Consider the following 14,258-nt stretch of genomic DNA (forward strand, 5'->3'; position numbering starts at 1 on the left):
ACCCACCAGGTGCAAACTCCCCCCGACCTCTCCTCTCGGGACCCCGGGGCTTGGAGACTCGCGCCAGCTGCTCTTCTTGAAAACGTGGGCGGCTCTGAAAAGAGCCGTTAGGTCGCCTGCTCCCAACGTGCGCCCTAAGCGCGCTCCCCGCGGATGCGGCGCGCCAGCTGGATGTCCTTGGGCATGATGGTGACGCGCTTGGCGTGGATGGCGCACAGGTTGGTGTCCTCGAACAGCCCCACCAGGTAGGCCTCGCTCGCCTCCTGCAGCGCCATGACGGCCGAGCTCTGGAAGCGCAGGTCGGTCTTGAAGTCCTGCGCGATCTCGCGCACCAGGCGCTGGAAGGGCAGCTTGCGGATGAGCAGCTCGGTGGACTTCTGGTAGCGGCGGATCTCGCGCAGCGCCACGGTGCCGGGCCGGTAGCGGTGCGGCTTCTTGACGCCGCCCGTGGCCGGCGCGCTCTTGCGGGCCGCCTTGGTGGCCAGCTGCTTGCGCGGGGCCTTGCCGCCGGTGGACTTGCGGGCCGTCTGCTTCGTGCGGGCCATGACAGCGCTCTGGTTTTATTCAGGAAACCTCAGGCAGTCTTATTTATAGACATAGCTTCGTCTTGATTGGACCAGACAAGCTAGGAATTTCCAGACTGTTGATCTCATTGGTTAAAATCAATGTTACTTGCCGGGGCAGAAGATTTACTCTAATACCGTCCCCTATTTCCCCTTTCCAGTACTTCTCTGTAATCTCATGCGTCGCAACTCAAAAGATCTTTCTTTTGAAACTGTTCTATATGTACTCTCTCATTTAATAGATGTTATTTTCCTCATTTTACAATAAGGAAATTGAGTCTCAGAGAAACTTTGGCTTGTGTCAGATGAGTGACAAGGTCTGCAAATTATTGTAAAGCAAAAGAATGAAATTATAATGGATTTTCAGTTTCATCAGCTTTGACAGTACACATAGAAGAATTTTCCCATGCATTCAAATCACCCAGTGTTTCTTAAACTTCTCCACTCAATTACTCCCATCAGAGGAGGAAACTACCCTCTGGGGTCCAGAATACATTTCAAAGCAGCCCATACAAGTGCCCCATTTCTTTTACAATGTTCTTCCCCCCCCCAACCCCTCCAAGTTTGCACTCTTAACCACATTTATGGACACGTTCACATAAATAAGAAGAAAATTCTCAAACTCTATACTCATTTAGAATCCAACAGTCATGGGATTTATTTTACCTTTTTATGTCAAGGAGAAGAAAAAATATTCTATCCTTTTGGATTCTTCTCAGGTCTAGCAATCAAATTTTCATTTGCTAAGTTCATAAAAGAACAAATTCAAGTATATATGTATGGAAAATATTTGAAAGCCAAGAAGGCAAAGAAGAAGATATATTTTAAGCTAAGGAAGGGCACAGAGGTTTGAGGCTTCAGGGAGAAAGTAGGGGCTCACATGACCAGCAGAGGGGGCGCTCATGACAAAGGGACCAGGTATTCTGTGATTAGGTGTTTTCTCTGCCATATAGAAAGATTACTCCTGGCAAAAATCCCAATAGTGGGTAATACCATTAATTTTCAAATTCTCCCCAGTAGCTAAAGGAGTGGTAAAAATTACTCTTGAACCTGCAGGTCCTCAAGTGACATCAGATGGAAATAATCTACATGCCAAAGTGCAGGGGGTGGGGCACAGGTCTGAACATCTTTCAGGTGTCTAGCTGAATATCTTTTGAAGGTCTACCCCTCAGTAACAGAATAAGACAATTCCAAGGGCCTTCTGGCACAATAAAGAATTAATATAAGAATTTATACTTTTCAGAAAACAGATGACAATTTAAATATTAACTCCAAGGCAAACAATTAAATAAAATAAGCAGAATAATAAGCTTTTAAGGGTTATAGGTAACTGTTCTCAGACTACAAAATTCTGTTATGTGGGGCTGCTATAGCAATCACCTTTAATAACAGAATTCAGATGCACATTACTTCAGTTTCACCTAGTCTCCACATTCAACAATCTAGTGATAGTCCTGTGAATGTTGTCAAAACATGATTTTATTTAAAGAAGTGGAGGGGGGTTCAAAACAGTTCTCCCCAAGGTCTGACAGCTCATCATGTGATTATTGTGAGCTGAAGGCAATCAAGATCCTGCACGTTCAAAAGAAAACTTTTGACTCTCTCTTAACTACTTATAAGAATTTAGATAGGAGACCTTGCCCATATAAGTTATTATCAGAAATAACTTTTTATTACCCATGTGTACTACAGGGCAGGCATCTAACTGTCAAACTTCTGCTCTTAGCATCATGTGAATTGCCTGCCTCTCCTTTTGAGGCCCCAGGCCCCCATCCCATTCCTTAGCTCAGGATGGCAAATGTATCTCATTCTACTTTTTTTGTCTTCATGTAACAGGGTGGTCCCCAGGAAAGGGGGAGGTTCCCTGCCCCACCCAAGGGAGGGTGGAGCTGAGCAGAGAGAGGAGAAGCTGCAGAAGAGACTGAGGAAGGAAGCAGGATGGAGCCAGGAGACCTGGAGGAGGCGCATGGAGCCTAGAGACATGTGAAGAAACTGTGCTTGTCTTTTGGTCGTGGACTGGGGTGAGACCCATGGGGAGGTGACAGTGGCAGCTTTTATCTTGATGTTGATTTTGCTCTTTTCCTTCCGGGCTTGTCTGGTTGTTTCTGACCCTTTGCTGTGGGTCCCCACTGGAAGATGCTTTAGACTTGTGGCAGGCTTTGGGGCCTTGCTCTGTGCCATTCCCATATGGATGGACTTTTACCCACGAGGGGATGGGTAACTTTGGGTGCTTCATTTAGAAACTAGACTCTTTGCCTTACCTGTATTGTTTCCTAGTTTTATTAAAGTTCCTTCCCATTAAAGTCTCATATGTTTTGTGTTGATGCGGCGGATGGCAGAACCCATTTAGAATAGGCAGGTTTGCAGGGTTTGGGCTGACCCTCTCCCTGTCCTATAACATTCAGACCTCTCATGCCTAAGCGGGCTGCCTTTACGTGAAATGAAATTTTGTTTTTATCTTGTTAATCAGTATTATATCAATTTAATTATTAGATCAGACAAAAGAATCTTGCAGTATAGCTATTTCCTCCCTACACCAACAATGTCTGTCTTTTCCTTGACTACAAAGAAACACACTTGCTCTTTTTTGGACCCTTTAGAACTTTTCCAGAATTATCACATTATTGCACATCTCTTTCATATGTTATATATTCCCCCATTCTGACTGACTGATTTCATTTTTCTGTGTGAACTAACATTGTAGTTTAATGTTTAGCATAAACTCAATACTTGTTTAGAAAATGAGTACTTCCTGCATTTGACTGCTTTTAAACACTAGTGAAAAAGAAAGTGTAATGGTGACAGAAAGGAAATTTCCCCCTATCCCTATAGGTTCTTTCTTCTTCAGCTAGTCAAGTGATCAAATTGACATAAGATAGATTAGTAGGAGGGAAAGAACAGATTTAATTCTATAACTATGGAGAAACTATATAAATGTAGATTCTAAAGCCAATGGGCAAAATGAGGGTTTATCTATATCTATATCTCTATACATCTATACCTATTTCTATATATAGCTACATCCTGAGCTAAGGAATGGGATAGGTAATTGGGTTTTCATATGATGAAGTCTAGAGGCTTTATGATTAGACATTTGGCCTGTCATATAGATAGGTTCCTCTGATAAATAATTGTTTCTGATAAAACTACTAATTCTTGGCACTACCTTCAATTTTCATCCTTCTAAGAAGTTAAGGAAGTGGTAAAAGTTTCTCTTGACTGAGGCTTCAGGGCCTCCATTGACCTCACTTGAAAATAATCCACATGCCAAAGTGACAACTCTTAGAGAGGCTTGCTGTGAACATCTTAGGGGGACCTACCCTTCGACAAGCAAAACCAAATTACAACATGTTTAATCAATCCCAAGACAAGGCTGACAGAAAAGATGGGTTTTAGTGTCAGGGAGAATGACCTGAGGCAGAATTGAGGGGTGGGGTGGGGAGCCTCTAGGATGTGCATATATCTAACAAAATGTATCTAACAAACAAGAACACTAACAACAGTGCAGATAAATCATTGCTTAACAATTAACAGCAAATCATTACTTAACTCTCTGTCCCCAGGAACTTCTTTGTTGTAGCCATCAGTTCAGCAACTACTAAGCAGAAGAGTTACTGGCTTGCAACTTCTCAGTCAGACCCAGTTGGCGGAAGCATACTGAGAAGAACTATGAACTTATCTGACCTTGTTACCATTATAATATCAAGATCTCTGCCCCTGGGTAGAATTTGCACAGAAATTTCTCCAATTTTTCATTCTCCATATGAAAAACCATGTTCTCCTGTTGCAGCTGCACCAGGCTACTCCAAAATTCTCTGCCCCCACTCACGTGGAATATCAGCCCTTATGTTAGGATCCTTGAGGCCTGTATAGGGAGAGACTGTTGTCCCTCAGGGAGACACTCACCATTAAAGTCTTCCTGGAACTTTCTGTTGCTCCACCACTTCAATACATCTCAGCTTCAAAATCAAAGGCTGTGGTTACAGTCCTGTAGGGTAAATGGTTTTTCAGGTTTTTCTGCCCTCCCACCATAAGGAATGCCCTGCCTGATGGGGCAACTGCAGTTGTTACATTCTTGTGTTTACTTTTGTGGGTCATGGGAGGAGTGTGGAGATAGTCAAGGAAGAGGCAGAAGAGGCAGAAGAGGCAGGAGAGAAAGGGAGAAAGAAAGCCAGAGTAGGCCAGAGTGAAGATTTGATGGCACATCTGCCTGCCGTGTACCTGTTTGCCACACTACATGTAAAGCTCAATAAAAGTCTGAGAAAGCCACTGAGGGCTCCAGGACTCTCCTTTACCTGGTCTGCTTGGATCACATATAACCTGCTCTGTCCCCTATCCTGTCCCTACAAGTCCTTATTTCATTTTTGAGTGAGGAATACAAGAACCCGCTCTTGCTGGCTGGTAACAGAATAGAGATTAAGTTATAGGAGCACAGGGGGAAAAAGATTCCCCAACCTCTGGGTTCTTCTTGGGCTGGCAGAGCAACAAATTGATATAAGACAGATTAGTATGAAAAAAAGAACAAATATAATTATATTCATATGGAGAATTTACATAACCCTAAATTCTAGAGTAACATCCTGAGCTAAGGGATGAAACAGGGTCTGGGGTGTCAAGGAGAGGGCAGGGGGCCTCACATGACACCTGATGTGACTTGACACAAGGAAACCTGGCTTCATGCTGTTTGCTCTGACTAGAGATGGTTTTCTCCAATGAAAGCTTGTATCTGGAACGTCCCTAAGTCTACACCATCTGCATTCGTAAAGAGTAACATCCACCCAAGCCTCCCGACCCAGCGCCGCCGCACGCCAGGGTGACACAGGGTGGGGAAAGCCTGTCTCCACATCTTGGGGAGGCTGATCCTGAAAGAGGTGGTGCTACAGCTTGTCGGGCTGTGGTGCGGCTTCCTCCCAGGTGGAAGGAACTCAGGAGGAGACTTAGGACAACGGGCTTCCTTAGGGCAGATGCGGGCGACCAGGGCAAGCCTGGCCCCCCTCGTGCTGGTTTCCAAAGGCCGCAGCTCAAACAACTGGAACACAGCAATGCAGCACACTTTCCAGCAGCCGGTTCTGACCTCCCACAGCATGTTTTTGGGGGGGCATGTTCGCTACCGTTGGCCACGGAGCCGGAGGGGTGGCTTAGGGCAGCTGTGCACACGGTGCCCTTCAGTGTGCAAAGGGAAGCGAGTCCCTGCGAGGGGAGAAGAAGCACGAAGCCCTCGGCACTGATGAGAGGCCCACCGTGGAGATTCTATGTTTGAACACTGACTTGGGGGGATTGTGACAGACTTGGGATTTATAGGCATCTAGTGGCAAGTAGGGCCAAGGGCCATAATGCTACAGGAGGCCTTGATGCCTCAGCCTGATAAGACACTGGCAAGCAGCGAAGCTCAAAGGGCCTCACACCATGGGGCTGAAGCTAAAGGGCCTCACACTGTGGGGCCGAAGATTCCTTGTGCCTCACACCGTGGGGCTGAAGATTTAACATCCCTTTATTTTTTGTTCTTGGTCATAAAAAGAGAAAAATTTATCAGAAAAGTACATTAGGCAATAAATTATATGTATCAGTAGACTGCAAGCAATTGGCACAGAAAATTACCTGTTTAGAAATTAGTTACTACACAATTTGGCCCACTTGACAATGGGAGACAATTTATTGTACACATCTGACAAGCAAACCAGCACAACTATCATAGTAAGTCCTTCTTTTGCTTTTTTAGAAGTTCCTTTTTATTTAGAAGTTTCTTAGGAAAGTTTTTAAATGAAGTTAACTGTGTTAAGAAGTTTCTAGGTAGAAAAAGTTCTGATAGCTGAGAAGCAGCTGGTCTCCAGCTGAAGGCCATATGAATAGAAGAGTCTTTTGATGCCGAGGCTTTAGCTGATAGGGATGTCCTGGCAGCTCTCCAGTGTCTTAGGTAATTGTCTAGCTGAAATAATAAGTTTTAGGGTTAGGTCTGGTTTTTTATCTATTAACCTTGAAGGCTACCGTCTAGCTGAGACCCGTAGGAGCCAGTAGTCTATGGGAACATAAAACACTAATTGTTTCTATTTTATACATGATGATGTGTTTTTTGCTTACTAAAAATGAATAAACAAAGACCTGCTGAGCCTCTCGGCAGAAGATACTTGCACCCCGTCCACTGTCAGTGTCTCCTCACTACCTCATCCCGTTCCCCTCAGCCCTTAACGTGTGGCCTAGGCCGTCTCATCCTTTCGGGAACCCCTGACACAACATTTTGCCGGAGGCTGGTCCCCGGCACCATAAGAAACAAGACAAATGAGTAAAGAAAAAAAAAAAGACTTTCAGTAAAGACCCACCCTTGCTTTCTGACGCAGAAACCACCACAGTGGGGGGCGGATTCCCCCACAGGAGCGCAGGAAAAGGACGGAGCCGGCGCCGACCAGGCCGCTCCCACGGGCAGGCCCGGGCTGACGCGGAGGCAGCGCTCGTCCTTCGGAAAACTTGATCCGCAGACTCGGCCGCGTCCGGGCTGTGCCTCCGTGGGGACCCGGGTGGGCATCCGAGCCGAGCACAGGCCCGCGGGGGCGTTCAGCAGATCGGGCAGAGAACAGCCATCAGGCCTTTCTGGAAGCTTCGCTCCGTGCTCTGCGCGGTAGAGGCGGCAGCGGGGCTGGCGTCGTCGCGAGCGGGGCCCGGGCCGGCCAGGCCGGGTTGTGCGGGCTCTGACTGCCCCTGCGCGAGCCGGGGTGCACGGCTCCAGCAAAGGACACCAGCCCCGGGGTCGGCGATCTCCCCGCGCCCCCCGCGCCCCCCAGCCCGCACACCTGCGCCAGAGGCGGGGGCCACGGTTCCGGCGGGAGGCGTTGGGGACCGCGGAGAGGGGTGGGGGTGAGGACGCGCAGCGCGCGCCCCAATGGCCGCTCGGTCCTTCCCTCTCCGCGGGGGCGTTTGCTCGCAGCCGCGCGTGACGCCGCGGGGCCCGGGAAGGGGGGGACGGGGGTGTGGTGAGGTGGCGTCCAGCGCGCTGTCGGCTGTGCGGGGCGTTCCCTCTGCGGTTTCCACATTTCCTGACCCCCTGACACGTCCTCGTCCATGGTCCTCCCCGCCCGCCCGCCCGCGACCCCCGCCCCCCTCACAGAGTCACCCCCTCCCGCCTCAGCGTGGCGTTCGGGAGCCCCGGAAGCTGACCGTGAGAGGCCCAGCTGCCGGGGTCGTTCCCCTTCCTGCGGGGCTCACCCCGGCACCCCCGCCCGCGTCTCTCCCGGTCCCGCGGGGGCTCCGCCTGCGCCGCCCGCCGGGTCCCGCCGAGTCCTCCCGCGGGCGGAGGGCGGAGGGCGGGGGGCCGAGCCTCGCCGTCCCCTCGGAACGGGCCTGTCCCGCCACTTCCGCGCCCACGCCCGTGTCTCCCTCTGCCGGGCGCCGGGGTGCCCGCCCCGCCGCGCCCCTCCCGTCACAGGCCCGAGGGCCGAGCCCGCCGCGGACTCCGGGGCCTGCAGGGGGGGCCGGGCCGCGACGCCCGCCCGGGCCAGAGCGCTTTGCAGTGACCGGGCGCTGACGGGACGCTCCCGCGGCGGCTCGCGCGTCGTGGGTCTCAGTGGCGGGAGGGAAAAGGCGCAGGGAAACGGCGGCCACTGTCTTTTTATTTTATGTCGTGAACTGGCAGCTGCAGGGCAGGGGGCGGGGGCGGCCGAGGGAGGCCAGAGGGCCGGCGGGCGAGGGCCCAGGGCGGGCGGGACGGGCCAGCCTGGCCGCAGCTCCGGGCGTCCGGGCGGAGGGGCTGCCCCGGGGCCGCTACCTGCGCGTCAGGGACGGCGCGGACAGCAGCTGCTGCTTGAGGAGAGCGAGTTCCTTCTGGAGCAGGACACACCGGGGACAGCTCTGCCCTTCGGGCGGCGCCCGCTCCCCTTCTGCGCCCGGGGGGAGCTCGAGCGGCCCCTGGTCGTCGCGGGGAGCTGCGGGCCCCCCGGGCAGGAGGCCGCTCTGGCTGGGGGCCAAGGGCTGGGCGGGCCCGAGAGCGGGGGCGGCGGCCGCGGCGCTGTGGCGGGCGCTGGGGTCTCCGCGGTGCATGGCGGCCCGGGGAGCCCGCGGCGCAGGAGCCGGCCCTCTGGGGAGACAGGGGTGGGTGGAGTGAGCGGGCGCGCCACGCCGAGCCGCACGCGCCGTGGGCCGGTCACCGGCCGGCCTGCTCTGTCCGCGTGCGGGCGCGGGCCAGGCGCAGTGGGTGCTGCGCCGCCACGTCTTCGCCCACGCGCGGCCGGGGCTCCACCGCCTGCAGGTGGGCGACACTGGGGCCCTGTGTGAGCAGCGATGGCGGCTGCTGATTTGCCCCCAAACAAGGATCCACACAGCTCCGGCCACAGCGCGTTTGGGGGAACAGACTGGGGGTGCTGGCGGGGGCACAGCCCGGACTCACTGTCCGTGGGAGCCGGCCAGTTAACCGGCGCGGGGCAGAGGCCCACGCGGGGCGGGGACGGTGAACGTGGACGCGCTCATGGAAACTGCTGGCGCGCCGGGCCGGCGGGCCCCGGGTCTACCCAGAGGGCAGGCTCGGAGGGGGGCGGGCAGCGCCGTGGGCCTGAGCTGTACAGTGGCGGGGACCCAGTTTCTTTCTCTCCCATTCCTGACTGGGTGCCGAGATGATGCTTCTGTCCTTCCCTCTAGAGATTCAGTCCGGCAGACGTTCTGGGTATGGGGGGTGCCTGGGCTGGCGGGTGAAAGCGGTGTGATCTTGGGGACAGGCTGGGCTAGCGAGGACCCCACAGGGACACCAACACGCAAGCTCCGGGTGTGTGCTCAGCGCTCCGGGGGGAGACACTCGGACAGGTCACTCTCCTGAGAGTGCCCAACCGTGAGCGAGGAAGCCCCGTGTGTGTGTGCACGGGCACCCGAAAGGTGGATGAGATGCCGGGTACCAAGGCGGTGCCCCACTCGCCTGTGAAGTCACCACACAACTCGGAGGGGAGACCCAGGCCCCAGGGGCCCAGCAGGCCTGGCGAGCTCTGCAAATGGGGGGAGAGCCCACCGACCACGCGCTGCTCTCCCCTCTTCGGGCACATCTCATCAGAGGCAAAGTGGGAGCTTGAGCGCCCCATCTTCCTTCGCCCTAGCCCCTTCCTCCTGTGACACCCCGTGAAGCTGGGCTGTGTGCTTCCAACCTGTCACTGGGAGGGGGGAGACGAGACAGGCAGACCGCAGGCCCCGGCCTCCTCCAGACCCCATGCCGCCTTCGACCCCAACCCGGTGAGCGTGGGCTCCCCAAGACCCTGCCCCAAGCGCTCGGCGACGTCCAAGAGGCCCGGCCAGTTCACCCCCAGACGGTACAAGCCGCACCTCTAAGGCCTCCCCTCTTTTTACTAATGGGGGGGCGGGCACGCTCACACCCCGCCGCGGAGGGCCACGCCTGCCCGCCTGCTCCCCCTTCCCCGGAAGCCGCACTCCTGAAGGGACGACGAGGTCTCTAGGGCGCCCCCCTTCACTGCCACCGGCCTTCCTGTCCCCACCCCCCGCTGCCCCCGCGGGCCGCGCCGACCGTTGGGCGGTGACTCCAGTTCCCGCGGTGCGGGGGAAAGGCCGGAGCCACCTAGCTCGGGCGGAGCCCCTGACCCCGGTCCGGGGAGGCTCCTTCTGGGTCGCGGCCGGGGACGGCCCGATGAGGTCCCCGCCCGGGGGAGCGGCCGAGGGGCCCGCACACGCCCCGACCGTGGGCTTGGGCCGAGGAGCAGGGCGTGAGCGCAGCTTCTCCGCGGCCAGGGGCCCTGCCGTTACCTCTGAAAGTCCAAGGACCGGGAGGAGCGGGGTGGCGCCGACCTTCGCTGGGGCGTCAGCGCCGGCGTGGCGGGCGGGTCGCAGGCGTCGCGCGCGTGCACGCCCCCCGTCAAGACCCGCCTGCCCTCGAGCCGCTCTCGGCCCTGAGGAGCCCCGCCCACCCCCGCGCCGGACGACCCGCAGCTCTGGGCGACCGCGGAGGGAAAGGCCGCCCCGTGACGCTGAGCCCTTCCCCGGCCGTCTGGGCAGAGCAGAGCGCAAGAGAAGCCCGCGGGCCGAGCCGGCTCCCGCCACGCGCCCGCCCCTCCCCGGGCCCTGCCCCGCACCGGCCCGCGCCACAGCTCCTTCTGACTGCCCGTGTGGGTGGCTCTGAAAAGAGCCTTTGGGTGCGATGGAACGTCGGGCCGAGCGCGTCGCCCTTAGGCGCGCTCCCCGCGGATGCGGCGCGCCAGCTGGATGTCCTTGGGCATGATGGTGACGCGCTTGGCGTGGATGGCGCACAGGTTGGTGTCCTCGAACAGCCCCACCAGGTAGGCCTCGCTCGCCTCCTGCAGCGCCATGACGGCCGAGCTCTGGAAGCGCAGGTCGGTCTTGAAGTCCTGCGCGATCTCGCGCACCAGGCGCTGGAAGGGCAGCTTGCGGATGAGCAGCTCGGTGGACTTCTGGTAGCGGCGGATCTCGCGCAGCGCCACGGTGCCGGGCCGGTAGCGGTGCGGCTTCTTGACGCCGCCCGTGGCCGGCGCGCTCTTGCGGGCCGCCTTGGTGGCCAGCTGCTTGCGCGGGGCCTTGCCGCCGGTGGACTTGCGGGCCGTCTGCTTCGTGCGGGCCATGGCGGACCGAGGCGACCGAGGAGCGGAGCGGCGCGGCGCGGCGCGGCGACGGGAACGAGCTCGCCGCCGGCCGCAGCCCTCTTTATAGGCCGCCTGCTTCTGCCGGGGCGGGGCGAGAATTGAAAGTTCCGCGCTAGCCGCCCATTGGCCGCGGCGCCACGGCCCTCCGGCTCCGATTGGCTCTCGTGGCTCGGCCCGGGCCCCCCCCTCGCTCCCGCCCCCCCCTCGCTCCCGCCCCCCCCCTCGCTCCCGCCCCTCCCGTTGGCCAAACCTCGGCCCGCGCCCGAACGCCTCCGCCAGCCCGCCGCTCCGGGGGGGGGAAACGGTAGCCCCGCGAGCGGCGAGACCCCCCCCTTCCGTAGCGCGCGCGCCCTGCAGCCACGAGCGGAGTTTCCCGTTTGCGCGCCGTTCTCGGGGCGGAAAGTTTTGCCCGCCCGCCCCGCGCTCACAGGAGTGGGCGGGGCCCGCGGTTTGGCGCAGCCCGGCCCCCCTGCCGGCCTTGCGCCCGCCTCGCCCACCGGCGCGGGCCAGACCTAGGAAAGCCCACGAGCGCATATTTTCTGCTCCCCCGCCCCCTTGACCCCCTCACGCCTAGCGGGGAGGGCGCACCCCACCATCCCGGGACGGGGCCCGCAGCCGTCCCATCCACTTCTTCCACGCACGCGCCGGGAAGTAACGGGAGCGGGGCGCGGGCGGCCCCGCTGGCCACCGCCAGGGACAGACTCGCATGCGCGCTGGCCGTAAACAGCTCCTTTATTGACGGGGTGGGTGGCTCTGAAAAGAGCCTTTGAGTTCGCGGGGGACCCGCCGGGGGCGCGGGGCCGCCTCACTTGCCCTTCGCCTTGTGGTGGCTCTCCGTCTTCTTGGGCAGCAGCACGGCCTGGATGTTGGGCAGCACGCCGCCCTGCGCGATCGTCACCTTGCCCAGCAGCTTGTTGAGCTCCTCGTCGTTGCGGATGGCCAGCTGCAGGTGGCGCGGGATGATGCGCGTCTTCTTGTTGTCGCGCGCCGCGTTGCCCGCCAGCTCCAGGATCTCGGCCGTCAGGTACTCCAGCACGGCCGCCATGTACACCGGCGCGCCCGCGCCCACCCGCTCGGCGTAGTTGCCCTTGCGCAGCAGGCGGTGCACACGCCCCACCGGGAACTGCAGCCCGGCGCGGGACGAGCGCGACTTGGCCTTGGCGCGGGCCTTGCCTCCCTGCTTGCCGCGACCAGACATCTCAGCGACGATCACCGCTCACAACTGCCGCGGGACTGCCGGGAAAGTCACCCTAAACGCCGCCGCTTCACCCTTTTATAGGCAGGATGGCGCTTGTGCACGGAGCGCTTTGATTGGCCAGGCCCTGGCTTTGTGCTCTCCACCAATAGGACGCCTCAGCCACGATCCGCTCATTTACATAATCTCGCCTCCCGCGCACGGGCGCCGCGGAAAGCTCGCGAATCGCAGCGCGGCGCCCTCAGAACCCTCATTTGCGTACGCCCGCTATAAATACCGAAGCGCTTCCGGCCGCCCCGCTTGGCCTTTGCCATCCCGCGATGCCGTAGCCGTCCCAGTCCGCGCCCGCCCCCAAGAAGGGCTCCCAGAAGGCCGTCACCAAGGCCCAGAAAAAGGACGGCAAGATTTCATTTTGCCAAAGCGTCTTCACACACCTAAGCACAGATCATCTTCCATTTTCGTTTGGAAATAGGAGTACGCCTAGGCAGATCATCGGAAATGTCCGGGGTATCCCTAGGCTGTGCTTGGTCGGGGGTACTGTTCAAGGGGCCTTCAGTGTCGGTGGGTATTGTGGCATCTGCACTGCTGCATTATATATTAATGCTGTGTTAGTGTTTTGACATTTGCTTGTTCTGCGTGAGAATCTTGACAAAAACATGAACATTTGGTGTCTCCAAGATTGTAGGACAGTTTCACTGCAGCTCTTGTATTTTGCATCTGTGAAAGAATAACTCAACTTTGCAAAGTACCATTAAATTTGGTAAGTTCATTTTCTGTTCTGAAGCATCTATTACATCCATGTGGAGAGAACCCCATAGAGAAACAAGTTTGCTTTTTATACCTAGGAAGTGTTGTTTGCTGGTTCCTTTGCTTCCCCTCACAACTGTGGAAGTCCTCCCTAATACAGGGCAACAGCCCTTTCGCCGCAAACCCTCCCTGCCTGTGTAAGGTTTGCCCCTGAATATGATTAAACATTTCGTTTCTAATTCAGAAAGGACTTTGAAATGCTCGAGGTAGACCCCATTGTCGTGGGTAAATGCACTGGTTTGGGTTTGTTTCAGTGCTTGCGAACCCTTGGATTGTCTCAGGTAAGAATGAATAACGGTGTGATCTTTTGCAATCCTAAATTGGCCATTTTAACAGCAAGGAAACCAATTAGGTTATTTTGTGGGCTACAGTAATGATTTTGAAAGTCAGGTCTGTGAGCCAGAAGCTACATCATGACCTAAGAATTTTAAATGAAATTTTCAGACCCCAGTAATCTGTTCACAAGGCATCTGGGCGGTCTTGACACTTAGTGAAGTGGAGGGGCCTCGCGTAGGCCGCCATGCTGGAGCAGGACACAGTGACAGTAGTGGAGGTGGTGAGAAGTGCTGGGATTAGGATCATGTTTTGGAGATAAAATCGAACAGACCTGAGGAGCCGGCTGCAGGAACTTCTAGGTTTTACAAGCATGTGAAAAAATAGTGGTGCCGTTAGTGGAGGAAATAACTGGGAAGAGGTGTGGGATGGAGCAAAGAACAGTAATCCAGGTTCTGATTTAAAATCGAGTGTTTTGATATTCAAGTGGGCATGTGGAACTGGCAGTTTGAGAGGCATCTAGGGCCAGGGTGGATAACAAAGTTACTCTTAAGGACCAGAAAAGAGGGGGTGGAGGCTATGTTCTGGGCCATGTGGGTCAACTGCCTGGCTGGGGAATGGAACTCACCGCAGTGGCCGACAATAACTTGATAGAGCGGAGACCTGACCCCTGCGCCACCAGGGAGGCTCAAGACTTTGTTTCTTATGTTTTATCGTGAAGTATAATTTAATAGTTGTAATCCTATCATGTATATTTTTTTACTTTGGCATTTTTTCCCCCAATAGTATCCTGATTTTTATTAATAATCTGCTTAATCCCTTATGTTAAGTTGTTCTCAAACT

General features: G+C 56.3%; 3 protein-coding genes across 3 annotated transcripts; all 3 read right to left on the reverse strand.

Annotated features, from left to right (window-relative positions):
* Positions 1-134: 134 nt before the first annotated feature.
* LOC311176285 (histone H3.2) lies at positions 135-745 on the reverse strand (the record flags this gene model as incomplete). Its single annotated transcript, XM_084241629.1, has 1 exon — positions 135-745. Exon 1 carries the CDS (start codon positions 543-545, stop codon positions 135-137), a length of 411 nt encoding a protein of 136 aa, XP_084097755.1. The 5' UTR covers positions 546-745.
* A 9,963-nt stretch (positions 746-10,708) lies between these two features.
* On the reverse strand, positions 10,709-11,119 carry LOC311177090 (histone H3.2; the record flags this gene model as incomplete). The annotated part of the gene is made up of 1 exon (XM_084242852.1): positions 10,709-11,119. The coding sequence occupies one exon, from the start codon at positions 11,117-11,119 to the stop codon at positions 10,709-10,711; it is 411 nt and encodes a 136-aa protein (XP_084098978.1).
* Positions 11,120-11,696: 577 nt separating this feature from the next.
* On the reverse strand, positions 11,697-12,363 carry LOC311177166 (histone H2A type 2-A). Its single transcript, XM_084242979.1, has one exon. The coding sequence runs from the start codon at positions 12,336-12,338 to the stop codon at positions 11,946-11,948; it is 393 nt and encodes a 130-aa protein (XP_084099105.1). The 5' UTR covers positions 12,339-12,363; the 3' UTR covers positions 11,697-11,945.
* Positions 12,364-14,258: the final 1,895 nt, after the last annotated feature.

Source organism: Talpa europaea, assembly GCF_964194135.1.
Source record: "Talpa europaea genome assembly, chromosome: 9".
Classification (NCBI taxonomy): domain Eukaryota; kingdom Metazoa; phylum Chordata; class Mammalia; order Eulipotyphla; family Talpidae; genus Talpa; species Talpa europaea.

What these genes read in the sequence shown, in the direction of transcription:
- LOC311177166 (XM_084242979.1), bottom strand. Translation starts at nt 12,338, where the DNA reads ATGTCTGGTCGCGGCAAGCAGGGAGGCAAGGCCCGCGCCAAGGCCAAG.